The 21,936-nt window shown below is 46.4% G+C and overlaps 1 protein-coding gene across 1 annotated transcript; it reads left to right on the top strand.

The window, feature by feature from the left end:
• The first annotated feature begins 5,591 nt into the window (after window positions 1–5,591).
• Window positions 5,592–21,426, top strand: LHX9 (LIM homeobox 9). Its single transcript, XM_030953462.1, is given in 8 exon segments — window positions 5,592–5,820; window positions 6,831–6,865; window positions 6,867–6,900; window positions 6,996–7,114; window positions 8,808–9,010; window positions 9,778–10,133; window positions 15,387–15,589; window positions 16,747–21,426. Coding segments are annotated over 8 exon segments (1,437 nt in total). The 3' UTR covers window positions 17,005–21,426.
• The last annotated feature ends 510 nt before the right edge of the window (window positions 21,427–21,936 follow it).

The raw sequence follows: 21,936 nt of genomic DNA, 5'->3' as shown, positions 1-21,936 counted from the left end.
CCCCGCCGGCCGGGACGGAGCCGGGGCGGGGAGAGATGCTCCCGGTGCCACCGCGCTGTTCCCCGGCTGCTGCCGAGCTGGCGGCTCGCCGGCAGAGCCGGAGCAGACCGGGACCCGCCGCTCTGCCCAGAGCGCACGGGCGGACCCCCACCCGCCGGTGCGCACCCCGGCGGGAAGCCGAGTCCGCCCCGCTTCCTCCGCTCGCCGCCGGGGCTCCGCTGGCAAACTCCAAGGAAGATCATTAGCATCCCTTGCCTTTTTTTTTTTTTTTTCAGATAGATTACCAAGCTGGCCACGTAGACCGGAGGGTCACATGGCTCAGGGGAGAAGGACAGAAACTGTCGCAGGAGTTAAGAGGAACGGGCAAACAAAGCCAAAGCGAGAAGTCATCTCGTGTGGCTGCTGCAGAAACAGCTCCCCGGCCCCAGGGTCCTCGCAGTGAGCTCCCTCCTGCGAGAGCCGCTCCGCCGGGGCCGGCGGGAGGCGCGGCCGCAGCCCCTCCGCAGCCCGGCCGGGAGCCGGCTCCTGCCTCCCCGCCGGCTCCCCGCTTCCCCCTGGGAGGAAGTACGAGAAATGACTCCCGACCCTATATTCTTCTATTGTTTTGAGCCGGTGGATCAATTGTCATCAGTACTGTCACCTAAGAAGCAATGATTCCGATTCATCTTGGCATCTGATTTTATTCTAATGGGTTAAATTGGGTTCACTTTTACAATTATCCCAGGTTTGACTGCGTAGTATTGCATGACAACTCACAGTTTCATCGGGTTTGGCAAAGCGAGGTTGCTCCATGAATCCGTATATCATATCACATCAGATCAGGCTGAAGTTTGCTGTTTAGCGACTCCATTTGAGAGGCTTTTTATGAAAGTGGGAAGGATTGATGCAGTCCATGGTTGGTTCAATGCGATTTGAAAAAAAAATGTGGAGAGATGGCAACAACCCGGGGTTTGCTGCTCAGCTGTGAATAAGCACAGAACGAAAAAAACGACGTGATGGGGAAACGCTCAGCTCGCTACAATATTTTTAACAGGCTCTCAGTCCTCGCCTTTTTTTAATTTCCTAATATGTTCTTTGCTTTATTAGTTTTATTTACAACCAGCTCCCCATTAACACCTTACCTGATTACTGAGGAGCTGAGACAGCTAATCAAGAAAATCCAGCAAACCAGCCAAAAACGAGAGGTGGGATTTATTTTCTTGCTTTCATTCAGGCTTCTTCTTTATTTATTTGTTTTGTTTTCGGAAATATTTCGAAACAAACAGTAAATAAAAGGCAGGTATCAGTGCATATTGGCGAAAGGTCAGAGGTTAGAAATTCACGTCAGTTCTGTATCGGAGGCTATGCAGAGGGCGGGAAGAGAGAGGGAGACAAGGGAGGAAAAAAATCTTTCCACCAAGCAGCTTGTTTATTTTAATTAACATAGGGATCCTCTGCTAGGAGCAAGGAACAACCTCCATCTACTGGCTAGATCATTGCGTCTCTTCTCCATTCAAAACCCATCCCTCATCACTCATTAAGGAGGGTACAATTTTGGAAGAAGCTTCTAAGGTCTCAAGGTAAGCTCCTGCATGAGTCTTTGCTCGCAATGCAGCTATTTGGACCTCACGGATGTAATTTGCAGGGTGTTTCTTTGGCGTCGTGGTGTTGTTTGTTTGGTTGGGATTTTTTCTTAACAACACAGAACGGTACTTTCCCCAGGTGTATTCGCAGATAACATTTCATGCATCTTTGTTTTAATCTAGAAAAATAGCTCAGCTTGGGCAGCCTGAGCCTTTCAGCTCAATTTTTTAAAAATGCCCCTCCTTTTGTGCTTCTTTTATTTTTTTCTTTTTTAATGGAATGGCTTCTTTCACCTGTCTGTAATCCAGTCTGTAAGGGATTCCTTTTCGAAAGCAGCAAAATATGATAATTTCCAATGGCTTAATTACAAACGGAGTGCAAATACGATTACAGTTAATACCAGACAACTATGGAGCTGACAGTGCTGAGGTCCTGGGCGGTGAACATTTCATGTTAGACAATAATCTGCCTCTCCTGCTTTCTTCTGGCTGTGTGATCACTTGTTTGTGGTCAGTCACAGCGCTTGGCTATGGAAGATATGTGTTTGGGATTACTGTGCAAAGCGCCTAGTTGTTTCTTATTTAAATATCGTCTCCCTAAGCAGATGAATACGTGTCTTAATTGACATGTTTTCAGATTACCGGGAGCTATAAGCACATTGGAGGTTTGGGGAGTTTTAATCCGATGCCGGTTACGGTTAAAGACACCCTGCGCTTGTGTCCCTCGCAGCGCCAGCCCCGCGCAGTCCGGCAGGGGAGGAGAGGGGATGGTGCCCGAGTCTGGCTGCCTTGCACCGGCTTTAACACGTCCCTAGCACAGCGATCCCAAAGTTGCTTTACGGAACACTCGAGAGGACTCAAGGGAGGAGAAAGATGGTGATGGTAAAATATGTTGTATCTGACTCCGAAGTGGAATTTTAAATGTCTTTTAAAATAAAAAATAATTTTTAAAAATGAGATAAAATAAACCGCAACCTATTTGAATACTGAAAACTATATTAGCTACATTTTGTGCCACCACCAAGAGATGTAATTCTATTCAGATTTCCCTTCTTTGTGTCTAGATTGGTTGCAGTGCCGGCGGACTTTACAAACAGATGAGACTGATCATTAATAGCACTGCACTCCACCACAAGCTCGTACAGCAGAAAATAGCGTTAGGATTTAAAAATAGACCTGGCTTTAACCACCCGACTTGCAGGCAACAGGATCGTAATCCTGTTGCTGTTATTACTACGCGCTTTAAATTTCTGGAAATGATTAAACTGGAAGTGTCTTGAAAAGTTCAGGTGCTGACGGAGAGGGTGTGAAGCTCTGGTGCCCTGCGGGGCGGGAGGCGGCTGGCCCGGGCAGTGCCCCGCGCCTGCAGCCGGACACGCCACGGCCTCAAATGCGGCCGGCGAAATCCAAACCGCTTCTCCTCAAAGAACACCTCCTCCTCCTCCTCCCCACCCCCATCCCCCGCCTGAACACCCTCCCCCTTCTCCTAATTATTGCTGGTCAATTATTAATTTGCATATAGACCTTGTCCTAAATCCTCCGAACTAAACACGAGATGGTTCACGCTGCGATGGGCTTTAGCCCGTAGCCCGTGGCCAGGGAGAGCGCGGGCTCGGCGGCAGAGCGGATCGCAGGGACGGCACGCTCAAACCTTCCAGGGCACACGCTAATTGCGGAGGCGGAAGGGGCTCCGGCAGCGCCCGCGGAGCTGCGGGCAGGGCTGCAGCCGGCCAGAGGGATGTCCGGGAGCTCTTCAGCCCTGCGTGGGCAGGCAAACGCTGTACCTGTGGAAACCTCCACAGCGATGTATCCCTCATTCTCCCCATCACTCCCCCGTTAGCTCGGGGAGTTCGGGTAGAGCCTTACAGAAAGGAAAAGACCGAGAGTGCCTGTCACGTTATTAAAATATTCTGAATATTGCACATCAGAAATTCTTTCTCAAATGCTACGGCAAAAGGAGATAAAAGTGCCCTGCGATGAGAAACTGTCATTCACGGGCAAAGTGCTAATGCCGATGGATTCATGAGGGGCAGGCTCGTAGATTTGGATTTTAGGTTCCCTGTCGTGTTCTTTGTGAGCTTTTCTCTCCCCCACCCCCCAAGCAAACCAGCAAAACTGTACGGAATCCCTCGTGCTATAATGGCAACCTCTCGCTACCAGCCTGCCTTAGAGCAGCGGAGCTCCAGTTCACAGCGAGGAATGAGATCTCAGGAACATTGAAATAGATTTACCTTGATCTCCTACAGGCCTTTTGGAAACGGAGAAGTCACGTTTGATGCCAGCAACAAACTTTTAGTGTCCCTTTAGGTAAGAAGTGGTCTGCCAGCATTAGGATGTTAATCAGAAAACGCCTTGGAAACCCCTGGCCTCCTTTACTGGAGCAGCAGTAGCTAGTAGCGTATCCTTAACCGTACCTGATGGAGCAGAAAGAAAGGACCCTCTAATTAATTAAGTGTGTCTAACCGGAGGAGGCTCAGTCATTTCTGAGTTTTGTTAGGAGTCTGCCCAATTACTCCTAACGGCGCCGTCGAGCTAAGGTAGAGACGGGAATTTAGCAAGCAATATTTTCCGTGTCTCTGCCTTGGATGCTTTGACGCCGCACCTGCAGAACGTTTCGGTGAACCCGAGACAGCAAACGCGAGATAAGTAGGGGGAGAGGGCAGCGGTGCCCGCGCCCGAGGCACCCGAGGCGGGGGGCACAACCTGCTCGGGGGGCACAGGACCCCCACTTTAGCTTCCGATGGGACTGGGCCCAGCGGCAGCGGGGGCTTGCCCCAGACCCCTCCCCGCTCCCGGCGGGCACGATGAGTTTGACGGTTCTCAGCCCGGCAGGGACGCGATCACAGCGGGACGGCGGCGGCGCCTCCAGAGGGCTCTGCGGGGCCGGCCCGGGCGGGCGGGGGTCGGCGAGGGTCCTGCCTGGCACACGCCGCGGTATCTTTGGCAACCCGAACGCCACGGGAAACGCAGACCATTTCCAGGAGAGCGCATGCAACGTGAAACAGGGGCAGGGTGAGTTACCCCGACAACAGAACTGGAGGAGAATACAGAAAAATTTCCTTCGAAGGGGAAAACACCCAGAACAAACCCTGAACGTGCTTGTAGAGTGCAAAGACTATATTGCAACGATAAGAAACAAACTCGTCTTAAGGGAGTTGTTTTGACCTCTGTCGACAGCCGTCGCTGCGATTCCCCGAGCCAGGCGGGCGCAGGCCGGCGGTACCTGCCGGGCGCAGGGCGAGCGGGGCGAACCCTCCCGCACAGGGGTTCGCCCCCACCCGCAGCGCCGCCGCTCCTCCCTTCCCTTCCCTTCCCTTCGCTTCGCTTCGCTCCTCCCGGGCCGCTCGACAAAGCGGGGGTGCGGCCGCGCTCCCGTTGCCCGGCGGGGCTGCGGGACACAGGGAAGCACCTCCGCCCATCTCCCCGGGCAGCCGGGGCGTCGCGGAGCGGCGGCGGGAAGGAGGAGGAGGAGGTGGATTGGGGATCCCGAGCGAATAGCTCCCGTATCCCGGATTGAATCACCTTGTTTATTTTTCCTGATGTCTTATTGTGCTAATTGACTTGTTTTCTCCAAGGAAAGCCTATCTTTTCCTCCTCCTTCGCCGCACACAGATATTTTTTCTTCTTCTAGTCCGGGAGTGCTCTGCAGAAGACCACGGCTTCTGGAGAGATCTGCCCTTTTTAAGGGAGATTCCCTCAGCCCTTTTCGAGACTCGTTGGTTTTATAGCTATTACTCTCTTATTAAAACACACACATATATACAACACATTGATTCCCATCCAAAAGGGCTAATTACATTACTTACAGTAAATAGCAGCCCTGCTGTCCAGGGTCTAGTGTGCCAACAGAGAAAAAAAATCCCGGCTTATTTCACTTGATTGACTTCATCTTTGTGTGAAATTGTGTTTTATGAGCTGTATTCTGGCACTCGGAGGAATGTAACAACATTCAATCTGCAAATAACATTAATTTTAGCTACTTAGGGGGAAAGAGAGGGGAGGAAACTTGCTGCCTGAATCTTGGGTTACATGGAAGAGGTGACTCGAGGAGCCCCTGAGGATGTCTCTGGGATGCTTTGGAAAGGAAGTGGGGGCTGGGGTACTTCTTTCACTAGTCGCGCTAGGGTTTGGTGTGGAGTGTTCCCCAGGGAGCAGGGAGCGCAGGACTGCCGCCAGGAAGATCCTTCAGTAGGGATCGAGGTGTCAGGAAACAGCCAGCAGCTGTTTCAGGGAAAGGCAAGGAAGAGTGGTGTGAAAAGTAAGTAGGAAAACGGGGAACGGAGGGGAGGGAGAGCAGACAGAGAGATTAGCCTGGAAGGAATGCACCGCCCGGTCCCCTGCACACAATGATCGTTCGCAGCCCGCGGCCGGGGAGCGGGCGAGGGGAGAGGGTCCTGCTAGGGCGTCCCCGGCCGGCCGGGACCGGCCCCGCGGAGGGGCCGCATCCTGCTGTGGGTACGGGCGGGGGCACCGCGGGGTAGCGTCCCGGGAAGTGCTCGAACTGCCCGGGCCGCCCCTGCCTCCGCGGCTCCCCCCAGCCTCAGCGCCCCTCGGCGGGCCCGGGGCGCGGGGAGCGCTCCGGCCGCTCCGGCCCGGCTCGGCTGCGCGGCACCGGCGCTCCTCTCCCTTCTCCCGCTCCCGCGGCGGAGACGGGCACGGCGGGGCCAGCTCGAGCTGCCGCCGAACGGAGGTTCCCGCGGCGCGGCCCGGGGGGAGCGGGGCCCCGCGGGGGAGAGCGGGCCACCCTGCCCCTCGCCAGGCACCGTCGCCGCCAACTCCCGGGACTCCGTGTTTGGGGGAGGTAATAAATCCCACCCCACCCACAGCACCGACCGTAATGTTTGTCACTGCTTGCCCATCACTAGGGGTTGAGAGGAGTATGACAGGTCTTTGTTGTCTGAATAAAAATCAGTGGCAGCTCAAGGGAGAGAACTCCTCCTACTAAATTATCAAAAATGGGCTGGCTTTAGTCTCTTAACAAATTGGACAGAGCTCCGGAAAGCAGCAGTCCCAAATCCAACCTACAGGCACTGGGAACTTTAAAGCAACCAGGGACTGCTGAAAATAGCACTTCTTTTTGCTTTCTTTGTATTGAAAACTATATCCTTTCCCGACTGATTCTACTGCCCCAGGTCCAAGTCTCTCCAGTCAGAAGCCCCCAGCTCTCCAGAACAGTAACAGATCCTTTAGCTAGCTTTTATTATTTTATTTTTTAAACTAATTATTATTATATTTTCTCCCCCTTGTTTGTTTTCTGCACATCTTCAGGAAGCCCTCAGTGCTTGCGCAAAGAGAAGTTCCTATTTGCAACCTCCCTCCCTGCGCTGTGCGCCTCGGTGTAAACATTTTGGATGATCTAAAGACTCTGGGGTCTGTATATGGAAATAGTGGGGTGCAGAGCAGAAGAAAATACTTGTCCTTTCCGTCCCCCAGCCATGCTTTTCCACGGGATCTCCGGAGGCCACATCCAAGGAATCATGGAAGAGATGGAGAGGCGATCCAAGACCGAGTCCCGCCTAGCCAAAGGGGGACAGATGAACGGCCGAGATACGGTAAGAATGGAGCTGGCGCTCTTTGCGAGGGAATCCCTGCAAGCATGGACCCGCATCGGGACAGACCCTGACTTTGGGGAAGAGAAAGACGCTGCCTCCCTCTGCCCCTTCCCTGCCACCCCTTGCTTGTGGAATCCCTTCCGATGCTCCCTGTAAACCCACCCGTAAGTCTGGGTGCTGTGCTGGCCAGGCTCGGTTGTACATTTGTCTAATCCATGTCGCTGCGTGTGCTCTCTGGATTAGCGGGGAATCTGTTCCAAACCGCGGCAGGGACGGGGTTTCAGCCCTTGCGGCGGAGCAGCCTTTTGCCCCCGCGGCTGCCTGCGGCCGCTCTGCCCCTGCGAACAGGGCTGCCGCTGGAGCTCCCGAGGTGTGCTTTATTTTTATTCTGCGCTTCTGGCACCTCCTAAATTAAACCTCAAACCGCGACTACTTACTTTTCGTAACTGTCTTTGGTCTGAAGCGTGTGATTGATACAGAGGCACCGCTCTCTCTGAGTGTTTTGCCTGCTGATTACTTTGCTTAGAAAGTAACATCTCCTATTTACTTAGTCATAAGGACCAAAGTTTTCGGATATGTACTAAGGGATGGCGGAGAAATCGAGTGTCACGCTGCGCTTTGTGCAAAGCGAGATCTCCGTTTCTCCAACTTGTAGGGCTTCCGCCGATCGCGCACAAGGCTCTGCACACAAAGTAACGACCTGGAAAACTGCTTTAAGGTTTTGAGACTTAGGGTCCTTTACCCCCTCTCTTAAATAAACCCATGCTTTGTTACATGAGGATTTGCAATGTAAATTTAACTCATCTTTCCATTGCTAAAAAGGAAAGGGAGCGAGGAACACAACTTCAGACTGAAAAATGAATGCAGACTTACCACTTTACAACAGTTGAGACTTTAGAACAAGATGTTTGGGAGGTTTTTTCCTCTGTAACTTTATCAGCAAAAGCTGCCCCAAGTTTCACGGCTGAGCTTTTGTCTCCGCCGTCCCTCCATCTCCCTTTGTCCCGAGCGGCACTCCTCGTGGGGAGCAGATCAATGGGAACTCGCAGAAGTTTACTGAGAAAAAGATACTGGTTTGAGCTGAAACCAGCCCGTGCCACCGCTCTGCCCACGTCCCTGGCCGGGCTGGCGAGCGTTCATACTCGCTGCTCTTTACACTATCCACCTGTCTGCTTTCTCTTACTCCTGTTTTAAAAGGCCTATCTTTCTTTAGAGACGCGGTTGTGGCTCGTTTAAATACGGGTGAAAATTTGCCACAGAATGAGTGCAAGCCTGAGCCCTCTGCCATAAACTTTAGGAACAGCAAACCGGTATTTTTCTACTTTAAAACACTGTTCCTGTGAAGTGCTTTAAGATTACAACGCTAAAAAAACGGGGAAGCCTCAGACTTTAAGTTCAGAACCTCAGTAAAGAACGGGCTCTGCTTTTCCTAGTGCGGCCTAATCCGTTGCTTTCAAGTACTGAAATGACACGAGATCGTAAGGAGAGGTTTACTGTGAATCACGGTAAACACTTTACTAGCGGGGATGGTCCCGGTTCCTCCTCAAACTTCCCGCCGGGAGCCCGGAGTTTGGTCCCAGAGAGCCGTGCCTTTGTACGAGCCCCGGGCCCTGCGCAGGACCCGTCCCCAGCCCGGCCTGCCTGCCTGTCTTTCTCTCCCTGTCTCATCCCTTGCGGTGTGGTTGTTTTGCAGAACATGCCCCCCATGAGCCCCGAGAAGCCTGCTTTGTGTGCTGGTTGTGGAGGGAAGATCTCAGACAGATATTACCTGCTGGCTGTTGACAAACAATGGCACCTCAGGTGTCTTAAGTGCTGTGAATGTAAACTGGCTTTGGAGTCAGAACTCACCTGCTTTGCCAAGGACGGCAGTATTTACTGCAAGGAGGATTACTACAGGTACAGCAATCAGTCCTCATGGGTTCAAAACATATCCCCTCAAAAGGCACTGTGAACGGAAACGCTCTTTTCTCCACACGGGCTTTCAAAGGTTGCTTTTCTCAGTCAGCGATTCCTTAATCCTTAGTCCCCTCAGAAAAGTCTCGCACGTTTCCAAACTGAACGGGCCGTCAGAGGACGCGCTGACTGAGCATGTGTGGCGGTGCACAAACAGGCGAAGGCTCTCCCGCTGCTCGGCGGTTTCCCTCCGTGAAGACCCGACCGAAATTCCCCTCTGGGCGCATCTGGCCGGTTTTCCCGAGGGCCGGAGCCCGCCGCCCCGCCCAGCCCCGCGGCCGGGCCCGGGGAGCGGGCCCCGCTGGTCCGTGTGTTACAGCTGTCCCGCTGGCCAGCGCCCCGCGGCTCTCCTCGTCTTGACAGGAGCGCCAGGAGAGCGGGGCCCGGCTCCCCCCGCTCCGGCCCGCCTGGCCCCGCTGGCCCCGTGCGCACGGGCAGCGGCAGCGCCTTCGCCAAAGTCCCGGGAGAACGGGTCAGCTCCGCGGGGAGGGCGAGCCGCTCCCCTGGGACCTCAGGGCCGGTTCCCTGGGGCTGTCCCGACGCCAGGCGGACCAGGGGCCACAGCCGGTGTCACGAGCCGTCCTGGGGCCGAGGGGCGCGACCCTGTCGGGGACAGGCTCCCTCACGTGGCCGGGAGGGAAGGCGGGAGGCACCGGGGCAAGCTCTGCCTTCGCCGTTCTAGTTGATGCCCACTTTTCTGTTTCCTTCAGAAGGTTCTCCGTGCAGAGATGTGCCCGCTGCCACCTTGGGATCTCAGCCTCTGAAATGGTCATGAGAGCCAGGGAATCGGTTTATCACCTGAGCTGCTTCACCTGCACCACCTGCAACAAGACTCTGACCACGGGCGATCACTTTGGCATGAAGGACAACCTGGTTTACTGCAGGGCCCACTTCGAGTCCCTTTTGCAAGGAGAATACCCCCCTCAGCTGAGCTACACCGAGCTGGCCGCCAAGAGCGGAGGGCTGGCCCTGCCTTACTTCAACGGCACTGGCACGGTCCAGAAGGGGAGGCCCAGGAAACGAAAGAGCCCTGCCTTGGGAGTGGACATCGTCAGCTACAACTCAGGTGGGAAACACACGCCGAGTCTGCCTCCCGCTCCCCCGAACAGAGCGTTCTCGGGCTTCCCCTCAGCCAGGCAGTGCGTGAATAACTCAGCCAGGCCAAATCTTGCTTAACCATTGGAAAATCAAACAAACAGCCCTCTGAGGGTTGGAGCATTTGCAGGAAAGCTAACAGCAGCCCTCCTCAAAGGCTGTCTTTGCCTATTAATGTCAAACACCCAAACCTACCCACTTCCCAGGGTAAAGACAAAAAAAAAAAAAAAAAGAAAAAAAAACCCAACCCAACCCCAAAACCACGTAGCTTTCTCTGCTGGAATCTCAGAGATGCAGTTATCATTATTTATATTTTATTAGCTAAAAAAATTCACCACTTAAACCTCAAATTAGGAGTAGCCAAATGAATCAGAAAAAATAGAGTAAAAGTTATAGTATATGGTTCCTACAATACCAATGTAGTATGCATATAACTCAATTTATATATTGAATTTATAGTGATTAATTCTTCAGGCTGAATAATTCTGTTTTAGTGACATATAAATGATCAAACTGTACAAGAGGTCAACGAATAAATGTTGTTTCCTGTAACTAAACCCTAACAAATGTAATTAAGGAGAATGATTTCTGTTCTCTCAACAGTAGGAAAGGAACAAGTGTTGCCCTACATTAAATATCCTCTATAACTCCAGTCACTTGAGTACCCAACCCATGTATAAACAGTGCTAGTGGCCAGAGGTACAGGAGTTTCAGGTATGACCAAGCAGTTGAGGCAGAGTTTCATTAGATGAAGGACGAAAGCAGGAAGGGTAAATACGAATTGGCAAACTCCCGACTCCAAAATCGTTTTGGGGAACCTTAAGCTTCCCATGGACAGTAACGGAGGAAAGAAAGCCGTAGGAAGCAGGAGTGATGCAAGGTGTGCTTCCCCGTGAAGCGAGGAGCCGTCCCGGCAGGAGCAGGGAGCCGCGGGCCCCGGGCCCAGGGCCCAGGGCTGCGGACGGCTGGCCCCACCGGGGAGCCGGGAGAGGGGTCAGGGCCTCCCCTTCCGACAATCGCGGGTCGGTAACAGTGCACAGCTCTCGGCCCGGAGCTCTCTCTCCTGCACCAACTTCAACCCGCTGCCACTGAGATCCATAAGGAATCTTCCACCGCCCCCCTGCCCTCCTCACCCCTCCCTCGGCACCTCCTCTGGGGCCGCTCGTGAAACGGCCTTTAGCTGGGAACCAGGGAGCTGTGCGAGGCGATTTCATCTCCTCTGATGCGTAGACCTTGGAGCCAGGGTAATCACTGCGCTAATTGTTCCTTGTTAATTGAAGATGACATTGGAATCCCTGGCTACGGAGCGGCTTCCAATCAATCCTGAAAGCTGCTAAAGAAAAGGGAACCTGTAGCGCAGCCAGGATTCATTCAGCCCCAGCTTCCAATGGTGGATTTCCCGTGTGCCCGCTCTCCGCTCTGGTCTGTATCCCTGGTCCACACAGCATCACCCGATTCCCCAGATTCCTAAAGGGAAATAATCCTAGGGACAATATAGCGTTAAAATTAGAATCAGAAGTTGTGGTAAAATGAGGAGTTGTGGATATGATAAAGCTCCCCTTAAACTTCAGATCAGGACTCAAGGGAGACATTATTTGCGAATGCTGACATAATCTTTGTGTGCTGGTCTTAAAACTCCCCTTCTTTACAACAACGGGCCATATAAGATGTACCACTGACTCCAAATCAGATTAAAAAGCACCACCCATTATGAAAACACAGCTTATTGCATTGAGAACTCACAGAATCCTCCGGGCAACGGAGACAAAAAAGAGCAAACCAAAACAAATCAACAAACGCTCTGATGCTTTGGACTGAGGCTAGATGGCTGAGAAATCTCTTCTGTTAAGGCCGTGATTTTATTCTTTTTTATAATCATTATCTAGCTATGTCCAGGGTTGACACATGGTCTCGAGAAAGTTTGCAGCCAAACAGTGCATCCGGTGCAAAGGGCTCCAGCCCATTGACCCACCGCGCCCCAAATCCAGGGGGAGGAAAGAGAATCTGGAACAGCTACGAAATAAGTTGCAGTAGATGAAACCGCTTCTTGAGAGAAAAAAAAGTCTCGAACTAATTGGCAGCCACTTCCCTACACACATTTTTCGTTCTCTGCCCTGTGACTCAGTAACTGCTCTTGCACGTAATCATTTACAAAAGGCGAACAGTCCGCAGAAATTCAGCGTCGGATGCACGGCTGCCGCCTCCCGAGGGAGCAGCGGGCCCCGCAGCCCCCGGCCGCGGCGGGCGGGCGGTGTCCGGGCCGTGTGGCGGTGTCCCGCGCCGTTCCCGCGGGGATGGGGACAGGCACGGGCACAGCCCTGCCCCGCACCCTGCCCGGAGCGCACCGAGCCGCACACGGCCGCGCCCGCAGCCGCTCCCGCAGCTCCTCACCCGCGGCACTCCGGGGCTGGGGGCACCGCGGCCGTGACCTCCCCAGTAAGCCCAGTTCCTTCCCAAACAGTCCCGGCAGCGGCGTCCATACCATGTGCCAAGCCATTATGGAAAACTACCCCGAGCTTTAAAAATGAAACTCCGATGAAGCCAACAGTTTTACCCAGCTGAGCATGAGCATGTGTGTATTCGCAGCCACGCAGCAGGCCCTGGCTTAGATTTGTGTGCACATTATGTTACAGGGGAGCTGAGCCCTGGTCCAGAATGGAAAATCAGACTCTGCTGCAGAATCTACAACAGCTTTTCTATTCTGTATTTTGTTTGCTAGTTTAATTTCTTTTTCACAGCCCCTCGGTTGTAAAGTGGAAGCACAACAATAAATAACTCAAAATGTTATGAGGTAGAAATCACTCATACTTGCAAGCTGTCTGGAATTAATGTGAAAAATGGAAGAAACTATTCAAAAGTACTTAAAACATTCAAGGCTTTCTCTATATTACATCTTATATCATATAATTAATATATATTTTAAGGGAAACTGTGTTGAATTAGAGCTTAGAGGATATGGAAATAAGATGGTGAAGAAGATTTCCTTAGGAAAATATTTTACACATCTGTTCCTCAAAGAGCTATTTACTTTATTTCATTATGTGTGTGTGTGTGCGTGTGTGTGTGAAAAACTATGAAGAGTTCACTTGAAGAATTCTTGGCAATAAGAGCTGAACTGTTCTAGCTCTTTTGAAAGCAGAAATTAAACAACCCTCCAATCCTGCAGCAAAGAAATGAGCAGCGTCTTGCCTGACTTTGTGCTTTCCCTTAGTTCTCCAGGAGACAGATAGTTTAAGACTCTGCTCTAGGATGTGGGCAAACCACACAACACTATATAAAACAGAGTGAGCTATAATCATTGTATAAACCAGGATTGTCTGAAGATACTTGGAGCCCTCTTCTCATTTTCTCTTGAAAATAAAAACCAAAATAAAGTAGACCACCGACAAAAAGAAAAAGAAGAAAAAAGAGTAGAGTACAGAAACAAAGGCACTAAGCAGGACAGAGGAGCCTGAGGAAGTTTGTGTTGCTGCTATAAGCCTGAGTGGCCCAAGAAAAACAACACAGACAAGCAGTTTGCGACTCTGAAGTAAAACCTGAGGACTGAATTCTGGTACTCTGATTTATGTCAGCTCATAAGTTACAGCCCACGCAGTTTGACTGAAGGCAGTGTGATTGCTTGTGAAAACAAGTAGTAAATACAATCCAAATCTGGTCTGAAATTGTTTTTAAGGCAACTTTCAACTCCTGGTGTTTTCAGAAGTGTCAGCTTACTTTGTTTGAAAGTACAGATATACTTCTTACCAAGACTAGGAGCAAAGCTAGCTATAATTAAATATTCACCTGATTTTCTGTCAAAGTGTTGTCTTACCAGCATCTGTTCATGTTGACTTGTCTTATAATTCAAAAGAGAAAACACCTTCAAGAAGCTTTTTATTTTCTTGTGGTTTCAAGTTGCTTTGCCTCTGTTTTCAGCACTGCTGACATCAGTCTTTCTGTATTGTGTGCCTTCCCCCTTTCTCTTCTCTCTCTCTTTCTCTCAATTAGGAATGGGGATCAGCTAGGCCTTGTAAATAATCCAGTAACTATTGGAAAGCAGTTCAAGAATCAAAATGAGCAACTAATGAAACTGTCTAATTTATAGACATTCTGAAACATTTTTAATTAGCTCTTCTTTAATTAATATTCCCTGCTATGATGACACCATTAATTTTCTCCTGTGTGACTGAACTGTCTTTATAAAATGAGATCCTAGAAATTGCTAACCCTTTTGTTTAAGCTGGAAAGAAAAGCACAGATGCATTTCTTACTTTTCTTTTTGCGAATGCTGTAATTTCTTTCTCCAATATTAAATAATGATGCCACCATCCCCAAAGAGCTGCAACCCTTGTGTACAATTCACATCCAAAAACATGTAATCTGAAACAAACTTATCTTTCATAGACACTTTGAAAATACTGAATCAGGGAAAGAAGAGAAACTCTTCAAGTTTTGAGCTCCTAGCTGCTTGCTTGTAGAAGTGTCCTAAACCAGTACTAAGACCTACTGTTGATTGGGATTGGGGGTCTGGATCGTCTTGATGCAACTGCTTCCTGGATATGTTTTACAGATGAAGGGCTTCAAGCAGTTCATATAGACTCCCAGGCAGAGTCCAAAAGCATACATTTTACCAGCAAAACCCTCAGCTTTCTTGATGAACTATCACAACAAACTTCCCTGCTGTACATCTCTTTTTATAGGTGCTTGTGATTTGGGGAAAAAGCTCAGGAACATTCAAAATGCTGGTTTGACCTTAACTCTTCTCTCAAGCTAAGGATGTTTCAATGAGTAAGATTTCAAAATCTGAATGAGATTTCAAATGACTCTTTGAGCGCCCAAAGCAAAACCATCACCACAGGGAAAAGACTTGTTTGAAATAAATGCCAAAGGAGAGAGAACTTTCAAAGTCTTCTCTCAGTAGGTACAGGCCTGGGGGACATAGGACAAGAATAGGAAATGACAATATTCTGGATCTCTTTTGGTCATATCAATTATCACATCTGTACTTATCCTTGTACTATCTTAGTCCTTCCTTCCTTCCTTCCTTCCTTCCTTCCTTCCTTCCTTCCTTCCTTCCTTCCTTCCTTCCTTCCTTCCTTCCTGCCTGCCTGCCTGCCTGCCTGCCTGCCTTCTCGCCTTCCCACCTTCCCTCCTTCCCTCCTGTTACTCAAGATTTTTGCCTTGATTCATTTATCCTACATGATGCATGGCACTAACTCCTTGCTCCACTTTGTTTATTTGACAGGTTGTAATGAGAATGAGGCAGATCACCTGGACAGAGACCAGCAGCCTTATCCCCCATCCCAGAAAACAAAGCGCATGCGTACCTCCTTCAAACACCACCAGCTTCGTACCATGAAGTCCTACTTTGCTATCAACCACAACCCAGATGCCAAGGACCTCAAGCAGCTTGCCCAGAAAACAGGCCTGACCAAGAGAGTTCTGCAGGTAAGAAGCCACATGACAGGCTTGACAGAATTTCCCCCTGCTAGTCAATAGCCTTTCCCTTATATGTAACTATAGCAATGTATGTAGAAATACTTTTGCTGGGTGTGTCCCTAGTGGGTGTGCAGAGGGATATGGTGTTATGTGGCAGAAGTGCCAAATGTGTGCGCCTTATTGCCCCGAGGCAGCCAAACACAAAACTGTGGTTTATGAGTAGCTGCATCCTCACCATGAAGAGAATGTCTTCAGAGTCCACCCACCCAGTAGAACTCCTGGGGTCGGTGGTCTCTCTGTGGTGACTGCACTAAGGATAGAGGTGGCAAATCTACTGATTTTATGGGTGAAGCCTGTGGGCTCCCCTGAAGGAGTTAATGTGGCCCCTCAGTAAGCAGATTCCTGATGTGTTTGAAGTAAGCTTTGACCAATATGATCCTCCAGGACCAGCTGGCTCCCCCTCCCAATGCTTGTTAGACGACTGTTTTCCTTAAGGGCCTGCATAGTCAAAAGTCCCTGTGAAGGACAGCCTAGTGAATTATGTTAGAAATCCCTATATGGTCTGTGATAGCTCAGTGAAGTTAAAACGAGGTGTGTATTACATGCAGAGTGCCAAAGAAGGGCAGAGAGTGAGGTAGAAGGAGAATCTATTAGTGGCAATTCCTGTCCGTGTTACATGTCACCTCAAACACTGCCAGCGATCCTTATAGAACAGAAAGACTAGATGACCCATATCAACAATCTGTAAGACAGGGACAGTGTAATCACCCCTCCTTCCTCTTCAGCCTTTTCAAATAATCAAGGCAAGGTTTCAGCCTTGGCAAAAATCTGCTCACTCACTCTTTGCTTCAATCTTTGTGTGTCCTGACCTCAAAGCTACCCATCTCAAGAAACACTATGTGGCCATCAAGAGAGTTGCTCTCTTTGGGTAAGTGAGCAAGCAGATTTTTCTTGAGGCTGCTCTCTGAGGACTGTAAGCACCTGTAGCCCTGGGCCTGTGCACAGAGAGTCAGTATCACCAGTAGCAAGATAAGCTACAGAATGACTTAGGTAATGTGCCACACAAAATCAAACATCAAAAATGAATTTAAAAAGCGAGAACAAAGACAAAAATAAGCAAAGCAAAACAAGCATCGGTAAAGAAATCCATTGGGATTGGTTTGCAGGTTTGGTTTCAAAACGCAAGAGCCAAATTCAGAAGGAACCTTTTGCGGCAGGAGAATGGGGGTGTCGATAAAGCTGACGGCACCTCGCTCCCGGCACCGCCCTCAGCAGACAGCGGCGCACTCACTCCACCCGGCACTGCGACCACTTTAACAGACCTGACCAATCCCACTATCACTGTAGTGACATCAGTGACCTCTAACTTGGACAGCCACGAATCCGGGAGCCCCTCACAAACTACCTTAACGAACCTTTTCTAACAGTTCCTTTTCTTTTTTAAAATTCTTACTCTTCATTATTATTATTATTATTATAATTATTATTATAATTATTATTATTTTCAAGCCTTTTTAAAAAACAAACAAACAAACCCACAAAATATTTGGGAAAATAAACAGCTCGATGTGTAGCATCTGCAGCCACCTGGCAAATGAGTTTGAAGTAATATGTTGCTATAATATACGAACATTTATTGTTGGCAATTTGTACTCAAATTCTTTAAATTTATGAAATGACTGAAGACAAGGTGATGAATCATTCAAATAAGTGCCTCTTTAAATTGTATGTTACTTATTTCCAGAACCTTGAAAAAAATTGATTGTTCCCCCCCCAAAAAAGAAGATTCTATTCCTCTCTGATAACCAGATAAAAACTATTTTAATTTTAGCCAAAATAATGCTGCTTCAGGATTGTATGTTCACTTACAGCATTTAAGAACCCCAAATTTAATTTTATTTTCATAATGCATCCAAAAGTTTTGTACTATTTATTTTTAAATGCTGAAAAATAAATACTAAGTGAATTAGAGTAATCATGGAAACAATCAGACTGGAAGTACCAGTGCTCTTTCCTAATGCAGTAGTCTCAAGCCTGATTCTCCCTGAGCACTGGGGAGTCTCACTGGGATAGCTAAACGCTCCTCTGCCAGTTCTACACCCAGCTGGGACGTCCTTGGCCACCACTGAAAGCCATGCCTGATGGAGGACTTGGAGAGAGACCCAGTGATGAGAGCACATGTGGGTGAGGATGGCAGGATCAGGCCGTTGGTCTCCAAATTTGTGCCCCACATTAAGGAGGCAAGATCTGGAAAAAACCCTCCAGAGCGAGCTCACTCCTATAAGAATGTTATTAAAGTAACAATAGCAGAGTAACAATGCAAGTGGAGAGTCCTGCAGATCTGAAATGCTGCCTAGGGAGGGGTTTTAATTTTTGTCTGTCAAGCACCTCTGCATTTTTGGAATTAAAGATAAAAATTGCAGTTGGCTACAGGCTTTGATGCCGTACCTCCAAAGCAAACAAGAGGTTGCCCAGTTACTTTAGGGAGCACAAAAATAATTTTCAAAAAGGTGTATGCATGTGTACTATTCAAATGAACTTTTGACAAATCCTACCTTTTTTTTTTTTCAGGGAAATGGAAATAAGCAAAATATAATTTATTAAGATGTTTAAGGGAAAAAATTTTCAGTACAATTTATTAATTACTATTTTGAATTTTCTTTAGATGTTTCCTGAGATTGTATCAGACACTTTGTTTAACACAGGAACTTAAAATCTTTAGTTCATTAATATCTCTAACATATACTTTAACTTTTTAAACTTTGTATAAAAGAAAAAAATGTTAAATCACACAAAACCAGGAATTGGCAGTGAATAACTTCAAAGCCGATAAACTCAGAAGCCTTGTGGATGCTGATCTGAATACATTTCTTAGTTTACAATAGTGATCTTTCTTTTTTTAGTTTTATTTAAGCTAAAAGTCTGAATGGTCTGGGCAGTGGTGAATGTTCATTTGTATCCTTTTATTGTAGTTGAACACCAATTAGATTGTGGAGAGTCTCAGAAACAAAAACGAACAAAAACCAGTCAAGATCTATGTCTTGCTTTTAGTGGATTGTTAAGAATAACTTTGCACATATACCCCACTTTTTAGACACCATCAAATCTCTTTTTGGTGGTCAAAGTGGCTATTTAATATATTTTAAAGGTGTCCTTTTTGGCTGTATAAATGTGTGGTTACATATTGACAGTTCACTGCCCACATTAAAGTGCATTATTGTAATTTTTGCTCAGGGTTTTTAGAAAATTAGCACAGAAAAGTAGCTTATTTTTAAAAAAGATGATGGAAGAGATGTTAACACTGTAATAGAAGAAAGGTGTGTTTGCCATTATATATTTAGCAAGTATGGTTATCATCTTCTACGGATATTGAATCTTGACTTTTCCTATTTCTATTACCTTATGGGCATTTACCACTAACCAGACCAAAAGACCTTGGTAAGGCTGAGATCTTTATTAATACACTTTTACAGGTAAAAATATTGATACTTATAAATTTTGTTCTTTGACAGAACAATATATGGTACTAGAGATCTACTTTATTAAGTAGACTAATTAAAACTCAGTTCTACTATGTGCCTTATGATATACCTTGGGAGTAAGTTTGTGAAAAATCAGGATATATGTGTTGTTTGTTAAATTAACTGTTTTAAGCCCTTTTGACACCTCACTAGTTTTGTACTGTTTTACCTCTTATTTCTGAAACTCTTTTTATGGTGTATCCTGTTAGAGGGGACAAACATGTCATAGAAAGCAGTTGTGCACTCTTTCAGATATAGTTGATAAATCCAATAATCTTATATATTGAGCTTCGTGTTTATAGTACAGTAAGTGGTCTAGCAAAATTGTCCTGTTTCTTTGTTTATTGATAAATGCATTGTATAGAAACTATTTCCCCTAAATATTTATGGACCAAACAATTGTGATATATCCTATTAAATTTGTGTGAATAAACCATTTTGAATCTAAGGAGTTTTATTTCCCATCAGTTTTTTGGGGGGTTTTCTTTGGTTGGGGTTTTTTGTTTTGTTTCTTTTTTTAAAATTTAAGGTCTACATGTACCCGTGTGTCTCTTTGCTTTTATGGTACCTATGAACAATTGGTATTAAACACAGAAACACGGCCTTTTAAATATTTTAAAGTACAGTTCCTTCTTAGGTTTTCAATTTCTTCATATTCAATGTATATGCTACTGCTGGTGCAATTTAGATTTTAGCCTTTTAACCTCCTTTTTTGAACATGCAAAGTAATGCCCCACTGATTTGATACTGAAACCCTGTCTTAGCCCTCTAAAAGAGCCAGAAAACTAGGAGCTAAAGTAATTGCATGAAAATATAACCTAAATAGTATGATGAAATGAATCAAGATTTAATGCTAGGTATATTGAGCACAAAATAGAATTGCAGACCCCGAAAAGCCAGGTTGCTCTGTAGTTTAATAAATTGTCACTATGATTTCTTTCAGGGAGAACAAATCATGGGGCATTACAGCCAAACATCCCGACGTTTGAAAATTCCCTAAAGTATTAAAAGAAGGGGAAAAGTTTGATCGGAAATCCACTGCAGTGAAGACAAAGACAATATTAGGTTATGATAATCATACATTTAAAAATCTATTGAGCCAAAAAATAAAAACAAAAGACTCGATGTCATTTCCTGAATGTTAACAAAACATACGTTATTTTATGGTGTCTAATTAACAGAACTGAAGGCTTCAACAAATTGTGTGGTATCAAAAACAAATTTAGAGAACCTATGTATAAAACCAGAGCAACCTGGCAGCAATCTACCCAGCCCATAGTTGAAGAAACCTTTTCTTTTAAAAAAAAAAAATCACATTTGTCAAGCACAAGTACTTGTAAAATAAAATCTGAGTGCATTCATTCCACTTGCTTGCTAATGTGTACTAGTCATATCTGTTAAATGGATTTTTGTAAATTCAAGGAGAACTTTTCACTCATCCAAGATGATAGGAATCAAAACCCAGTAACTTTAGTACTATTGTTTCAGAATTAATTTTTTTAAAATGAGACAACTCTGCATGCACTTTTCCATCTGTCACATATAGTGTACATTTCTGTATGATGAATTTCTCTTTGATGTTTCTTGTATAATACCTTTCATTAATAAACATTTTATTTGATGCAAACATAGTTAACTTTATGTAAAAACATAGCTAATTGTTCCAACTAATTTAAACTTTTCTTTTGAAAGGAAGCAGTACAGTGCAGTTCCAATATGCTATATATATATATATATATATAAATATCTAAAATCAAAAAGAATGAGGCAGCAATACTATTGCACAGTGTAAAATGATTTCCTTTGGTGTTAATTTTTTAACTTGTATAAAACTGACTTGTTTTAAATAGAAATTCCCATCAGCATCAACAATAAAGCAATCCCCAAATTCTTCATCAAGATAAGAAAACACGAGCAGTACAGTGTGTACTTTACACAGTGACTTTAGAGTACAAGGATATAATTTGTGGGTCCCTGAGCTGTTTACATGGTCACTATGCAATGAGCACATTTGCTACATAAAGTTGGTCCTAAGATTCCCTGTCCAAAACACAGATGATTTTTACAAGCCAACAAGCAAGTGTAACAATAACCAATTCTTAGTAATGAGGTTTTGTAACTGTTAAGCAACTATTTGCAGAAAGATTTTTTAAAATATATTCCTATTTAGCTGTATAGCCAAAGCATATGTTAAACAAATTAACATATAAAAGACTTGCCAGAAAATCTTTCATTAAGATGACATTTTTATTATATACTAATGAACCCTATGTAAACAATGTAACTTTTATGAATGATGGACATTAAATATTTCACTTACGTGTATCCTCAGCATTTTGCATGTTTTCTTAAACCTTTCCAGTTTCAGAATTCTAAAAAGAAAACCATACAACTGCTTACAACATAGCACAAAGTTATGTACAGGTTACTGCAGCAATCTCTGGAAACCAGTTACTAAGAGTGTTCTAATGGCAATAAAAAGGTATCATTTATTGGTGGTAATTATGGGGAGGATTGTTTAAACAACAGTTTTATAGTATATTGTAAAGTTCTATTGAAAAAGGTTAGCATGGTAGACGTAATTCAAATCAGCTTGATCAGAAATTTAAGTATATTGTGAAATTCTTAAGCTGAGCCTTATGTGTATTTATTACTGCAGAAAGTAAGTAAATGTAGGAAAGCAATTATTCGTGTCACAGCCAAAATGTGGTTTCCTCCCGTTGTCCTTAGGATAATATTACAACCGTTAATTATTCCAATCAGTAAAGAACTTGGTGGTGCTTAGGACCAAGAAAAAAACCTATGCATTTTAGTTTTTCTTTTGTAAATCACCAC

The sequence above is a fragment of the Camarhynchus parvulus genome, chromosome 8 (genome assembly GCF_901933205.1).
Source record: "Camarhynchus parvulus chromosome 8, STF_HiC, whole genome shotgun sequence".
NCBI classification, from domain to species: domain Eukaryota; kingdom Metazoa; phylum Chordata; class Aves; order Passeriformes; family Thraupidae; genus Camarhynchus; species Camarhynchus parvulus.
The sequence above is the reverse complement of the archived record's forward strand: the minus strand, read 5'-3'. Positions and strand labels throughout refer to the sequence as shown.